The following is a 5,319-nucleotide window of genomic DNA, read 5'->3' as shown; positions in this document are numbered from 1 at the left end:
GTAATTTTCAGGTATTTGGTTGCTCGAGCGGAGGATTTCTCAATGCGAAGTTGGCCTCGTAGACAGCTGAGCTCCTTTGTGAGATGCAAACAAGTTTCGATGCGTGAGTCATCTCATATCAGGACGAGAGCTGTGATGATTTCCAATATCTCGACACGGAAGTGCTTGTGAATCAATGCATACGGCCACTTGGTGTCAGGTGAGTTAGAATTGTACATATCAATGGAGTTTCGCTCTAGTGATATGAAAAACACTAGTGAAAAATATATTTCACGACTACTGCATACCGGGAATTTCGCGTTTTTACGCCACTTCACGTGAAACGGGTTAAAGTCTAGTGTTGGAGAATATGCACACGGTCAATGTTGGTGACAATTGTGAAAATTCTGAGGAAAATTGAGGAAATTATCGTTAGTTTCTGTACAGTCCTACCAGAATTGGTATGTTCACTCCTATTATTAGTGAGGAAACTCCTGAACTCAGCCGAGGAAAGCGAGCATTTATTCCAACATTGTTGCATATACATTTTCCCTGTGTAAGCAAGTACAGTGTAAGAACCAAATTTGACTCTGAGAATTCGATTCGTGGAGTTTCACCCGTTTTACGTGAAGTGGCGTCGTAAAACTCGGTGAAAAAAATATTCGCAATACTCGCGAGCTCTAGTAGTCGTGAAATACGTTTTTCACTAGTGTTTTACATATCACTAGGGTGAAACTCCAATATACAATCAAAATTGACAATGAAAATTCAAGTTGGTCGCGTCTTCGTCAGTCGAATGGTGTTGACGTATACAGTGTAGTTTTATCTGTTTAAAGTGAAGTGGCGTAAAACTCGATGAAAAATGCGAAATATGTTTTTCACTAGTGTTTTTCATATCACTAGGGTGAAATACCATTGTGTTAGATATGTGGCCTCAGTGTACTGGGTGGTCACTACAGTGACAACGGTTGGCTATGGTGATATCACTCCTAATACTGCACTAGAATATGTAAGGACATTCATCAGCTCCAATGTTGTTCGTGTCATTTGTTGAACTTCTACATAACAAGGAGAAAATTTTGAGGGAATTTCAGAAAAATTTTTTTTGTTTTTTTTGTAAATTTTCAACCGAAGTCACGTGTAAATTTTCTTTCTATAATTTTCTGAATGTCTCTGAGACTAGCTTGACTGGTGTTACTCAACCTAGTCTTAGCGAAATTCGCGATATTTCAGAATTTTTTCGAGAACTGTAGTTTGATCTAAGGAACTCTCACAGGTGTTCGCCATGGCGATCATGTGTTTGGGCGTTGCTGTTTACGCCCAGATCATCAGCCGTGTTGCTAGTAAGCTCAGGAGCAGTGGCTCGGCCGTTTAATATTCTAGCAGATATTTTGGCCCTTCGGGATAAGAATAGAAAACTGAGAAATCAGCGATTGTCGCATCTGGTGGAGTTTTGCTCGAATGCTGAGATCGACCTGAAACTCATAAAAGATCTAAGTTAGTTTCGAGCCTTTCATCGTGTTTGCAGTGGCGTGCTAGATGAACTTATGCTGGCGCATACGGAAACAGACACTTCTTTGAACCCGCAGCAGGTCGCGACTATCATGGGCACATTTCCAATGGAGGTGAAACTCAGTGTTGAAGGAATATAGGTTTGCTTTCCTCAGTAGATGTCGTGAGTTTCATTGCTGATTATAGGAGCTCATATATACGAATTAGGGTAGAAATGTTCCAAGACTAAGAATAACTTTCGAAGAATTTCCTCGATTTTTCACACTGTCACCAACACATGTAGTTGTCCATGTGCATATTTTCCCACAGTGGTATCACTCATCGAGCTTGATATTGGAGATAAGAATTTCGCGTCAGTATGAATGTCTTGAGTGAGCGGCCACTCCCGAGTACTTGATTCTGCTTTTGAGTTGAAATGAATTCGTATAAATAAAATTAATAATTGTTAAAATATTGAAGTTTCACCCGTTTTACGTGAAGTGGCGTAAAACTCCGTGGAAAACGCGATATTTGCGCCTGGCAATAGTCGTGAAATATGTTTTCCACTAGTGTTTCTCATATCACTAAGGTGAAACTCCATTGTTATTATCCATTGTCGGGAGCGCCTGCATGTAGGTACGTACTAAACTAGCATACTCGATGCACGGCGGTCGGCATTTAAGTCTGGACATCTTCTCGGACTCCCGCAACAAGAATGCTCTGGTCAGCACGCAAGCACATGGCAATACTGATGGTAAAAATGTCAGATCTGTCATCTCGCGCCTCTACTACAGCGAGTAGTGAAGCGACCGATGGATGACAAAAACGGCCTCATATGGAAAGAAGGTGAATTCGGTATTCCCATGGGCGTCTGTACATGCTCCCAGTCAGGTGACATCGCAGATCAAGTCGTGTTTGTTGTGAGAGGACAAGTCGGTGTCGAGGCACCGTTGGAGAATACACAGGAGGAAACTAAGGGAAGTAAGTTTAGGCCAATGGAGTTTCACCTTAGTGATATGGAAAAGACTAGTGAAAAACATATTTCACGACTACTACAGGCCGCGCAAATCGCGTTTTTCACCAAGTTTTACGCCGCTCCACGTCAAACGGGTGGAACTCCAATGTATAGTAGAAGTTGATTGGTTTCAGCAGTATTGGAATATATGTTCGCTGTAATCAACCAAGCTCAGCAATTTTCTCACTAATTATAGAAGTCTACATACAAATTCGGGTAAAAGCGTGCACAGAAAATAACAAGAATTTCCCAAAATTTTCTCGGAATTTTCACGCTGTTACCGCCACATGTAGTTGACCATGTGCATATTTCCTTACACTGCTCCTCAGATGCCCCGCGACCACCTCTGTGGTTCTATAAGGAAGGAAGCTACTTTGGTGAAGTCGAGCTATTCTGTCAGGTGAGTCTACTGCGGTTGTCCATCCTGCTCGAGCGGGGTGGAAAATCTCATAAAGAGTGTATTTTTTTTTCTTGGACAAATGCGAAAATCTTGTATTTCACGTTAGTGTTTCAGGCTGGACAATTTTCAGTATAGTATAGCGGTGATCTATCACATACTAGAGTGACACGATCTTGTTCGTGAAATAAAAAAATATCGAATCTCTCCGAGAAAAAATGGGGAAAGTAATTCATTTTCAATTTGACCAAATTTCCTCGCCGGTTTACATTGATTGCGATCAGGAGCATCGGCAGTTCACCGTTAGAGCCTACAGTGATGCAGAGCTGTTTGCCTTGGATGCGGCCGCGCTGTTTCGTGAGTCCTCGGTGAATGTTGAGGCGAAACCACTTTCATTTTTCTAGAGACTTTTTGTGCCTTTCCACATCTGCTGATGTCGATGCAGCGAGATGCCACGGAGAAGCTCAAATATGTATGTCTTCATCATCGACGCCGTTTCAGATCTCACTGCTGTTTTCTGCATAGTTTTGCGTTCACCCAAGACTTCGCACTGAGCAGTTCAGAGCATCCCTCAGAACAGGGCGGAATTTGGTTGCCCATCGTGAGTGTTGGCAACAGTAGACTTCGCGTAAGTTTTGGTTTTCAGATCGAGAAGGACGTGGTGTTAGTGACATGAGCGACTTGGGGATCCCCCGTGAGAAGATCGACAATTCTGGAGTCCTCTCTTACCACCGAGAATTCTCCCGAGGCATGGGCGACTATTCGCATTCTATTTATTCTCTTTCCCATCAGGTTCATCGAACCACAAGGAAGTAAAACTGGGGAAAAGCGATTTGGTCGGTCCCCGGGGTCTTTCCGTTTCGATAAGCAACCTTGCTTTAGATGGATGAAAGCGACGATTCAGCATCACCGTACGAGGACACTTCCAAGTTGGCAAAACGCCAGGAGCTCCTTCTGCGACTTGTAAGCTCGTAGAAGTCTGACCGCTGTGAATTCCTTTCAGGTGAAAGATGATCTGTTGCCAGCCCTCGACGACATGGAACTCAAACTCCGTAGCGACTCCACGACTCCGACCGATTCAAGAATTTTTTTTGCTTTATAGATACTTTATTACTCGCCCAGCAGAGAACAGTGACCTGAGTCCCGCCCGTATAATATTTTTACTTAGTGCGTGCTATTAGTTGTCGTTATGCGAATTTGTCTTGACTAATTATTGTTCCGCATATTAACGTATTACTTGTGCTATTCGTTTCGTTAGCTGCTCGCAGCTGCAGAATATAAACTCTATTGAGTACTCTAATAAACAGCAACGAGACTGTCGTCTCTTGGCGCATGCTTTCGTTGTATTCAACATATTGTGTTTAGTCATCAATTCTACGGAACTATACGCGACAATATGCTCACGTCGAACTTCGATGAGAGATAAATATAATCTGTATACCATCGATGTAACGCATTTCTCACGTTGATGACTCGGGAAACGCAAGCATTCCCACTCGAAAAGACTGTGATCAGATCACGAGCATGAATGCGTACAACATAGCAGCCGTTTAAATATGTCTTCATTCTTCTCCCAATCCTCCACAATGACTCCCAGGGCGCACATAGTGGGCGCCGAAAGTTTGTGAGCTAAGTTATATGCTAGCTGGTGGAGGTCATCCACTACAATGAGTAGTTTAGATATGTTCACTTAGCGGATCTCATTGAGTGACCGTCCCCGATAAGCCAGCAGTGAACATATACACCTCGACACCCTCAAACACCTCCTCACCAGAGAGGTGTATGGCCCAACACACGTCCAGTTGCTCTTTGCATCAAACATCTACCGAGTCCAGATTTGTCACAGTTAACTTGACAACACGAATCATTTCCATTTGAGAATGAGGGCCTTGAAGTGTATCCATTCGACCATTAGCTTCTATCAGAAGAGCCTCATCGAATCAAATGATTCCACCCTCTACTGCTGGTTACACTGCTCAGCACTCTGCTCAGTACTGTAATAACTTGGCTGATTAGGTTGCTGAAACAACATTCAACAGTAATCGATCATCTGGGCGTGCGCTAAACGGTCCAGCACTTACCTGTGTATTCCACTGCGGTTGTTGCTGTTGTTGCTGCATCCTCAACTGAGCCTGTTGTCGCTGCAGTCTAGCCTGTTGTTGCTGTTGTAGGCGAGCCAAGAGCGTCGGGTCAATCCTGAGGGCATTACAGATGCCACACCTCCCTAGTGGACCCCACCTCCTACTGCTGTTGCTGTTGAGCAGCTCTCTGCTGGGCCATAGCCGATGCCAACATCTGCTGCCGTTGCAACTGCTGCTGCTGCTGTTGCAACTGTTGTTGCTGCTGTTGCAAATGCTGTTGTTGCTGTTGTTGTTGCTGTTGTTGTCTTTGTGCCTGTGTGGTAACTCCCCCCTCCAAAGACCCCACCACCATCACA

At 43.9% G+C, this 5,319-nt stretch overlaps 2 protein-coding genes across 2 annotated transcripts in view; both read left to right on the top strand.

Annotated features, from left to right (window-relative positions):
- Pmar_PMAR009985 (hypothetical protein) overlaps positions 1-62 on the top strand; it is a gene marked incomplete at both ends in the record, with an annotated part of 952 nt that extends 890 nt beyond the window's left edge. The window contains one exon of the mRNA XM_002777131.1: positions 12-62. Within this exon, the coding sequence (XP_002777177.1) occupies positions 12-62 (51 nt within the window). The remainder of the gene's footprint in view (positions 1-11) is intronic.
- Positions 63-1,598: 1,536 nt separating this feature from the next.
- On the top strand, positions 1,599-3,286 carry Pmar_PMAR009984 (hypothetical protein; the record flags this gene model as incomplete). The annotated part of the gene is made up of 6 exons (XM_002777130.1): positions 1,599-1,604; positions 2,107-2,193; positions 2,238-2,316; positions 2,362-2,451; positions 2,815-2,885; positions 3,167-3,286. The coding sequence occupies 6 exons, from the start codon at positions 1,599-1,601 to the stop codon at positions 3,284-3,286; spliced, it is 453 nt and encodes a 150-aa protein (XP_002777176.1).
- Positions 3,287-5,319: the final 2,033 nt, after the last annotated feature.

The sequence above is a fragment of the Perkinsus marinus genome (genome assembly GCF_000006405.1).
Source record: "Perkinsus marinus ATCC 50983 genomic scaffold scf_1104296952298, whole genome shotgun sequence".
NCBI classification, from domain to species: Eukaryota; Perkinsozoa; order Perkinsida; family Perkinsidae; genus Perkinsus; species Perkinsus marinus.
The sequence above is the reverse complement of the archived record's forward strand: the minus strand, read 5'-3'. Positions and strand labels throughout refer to the sequence as shown.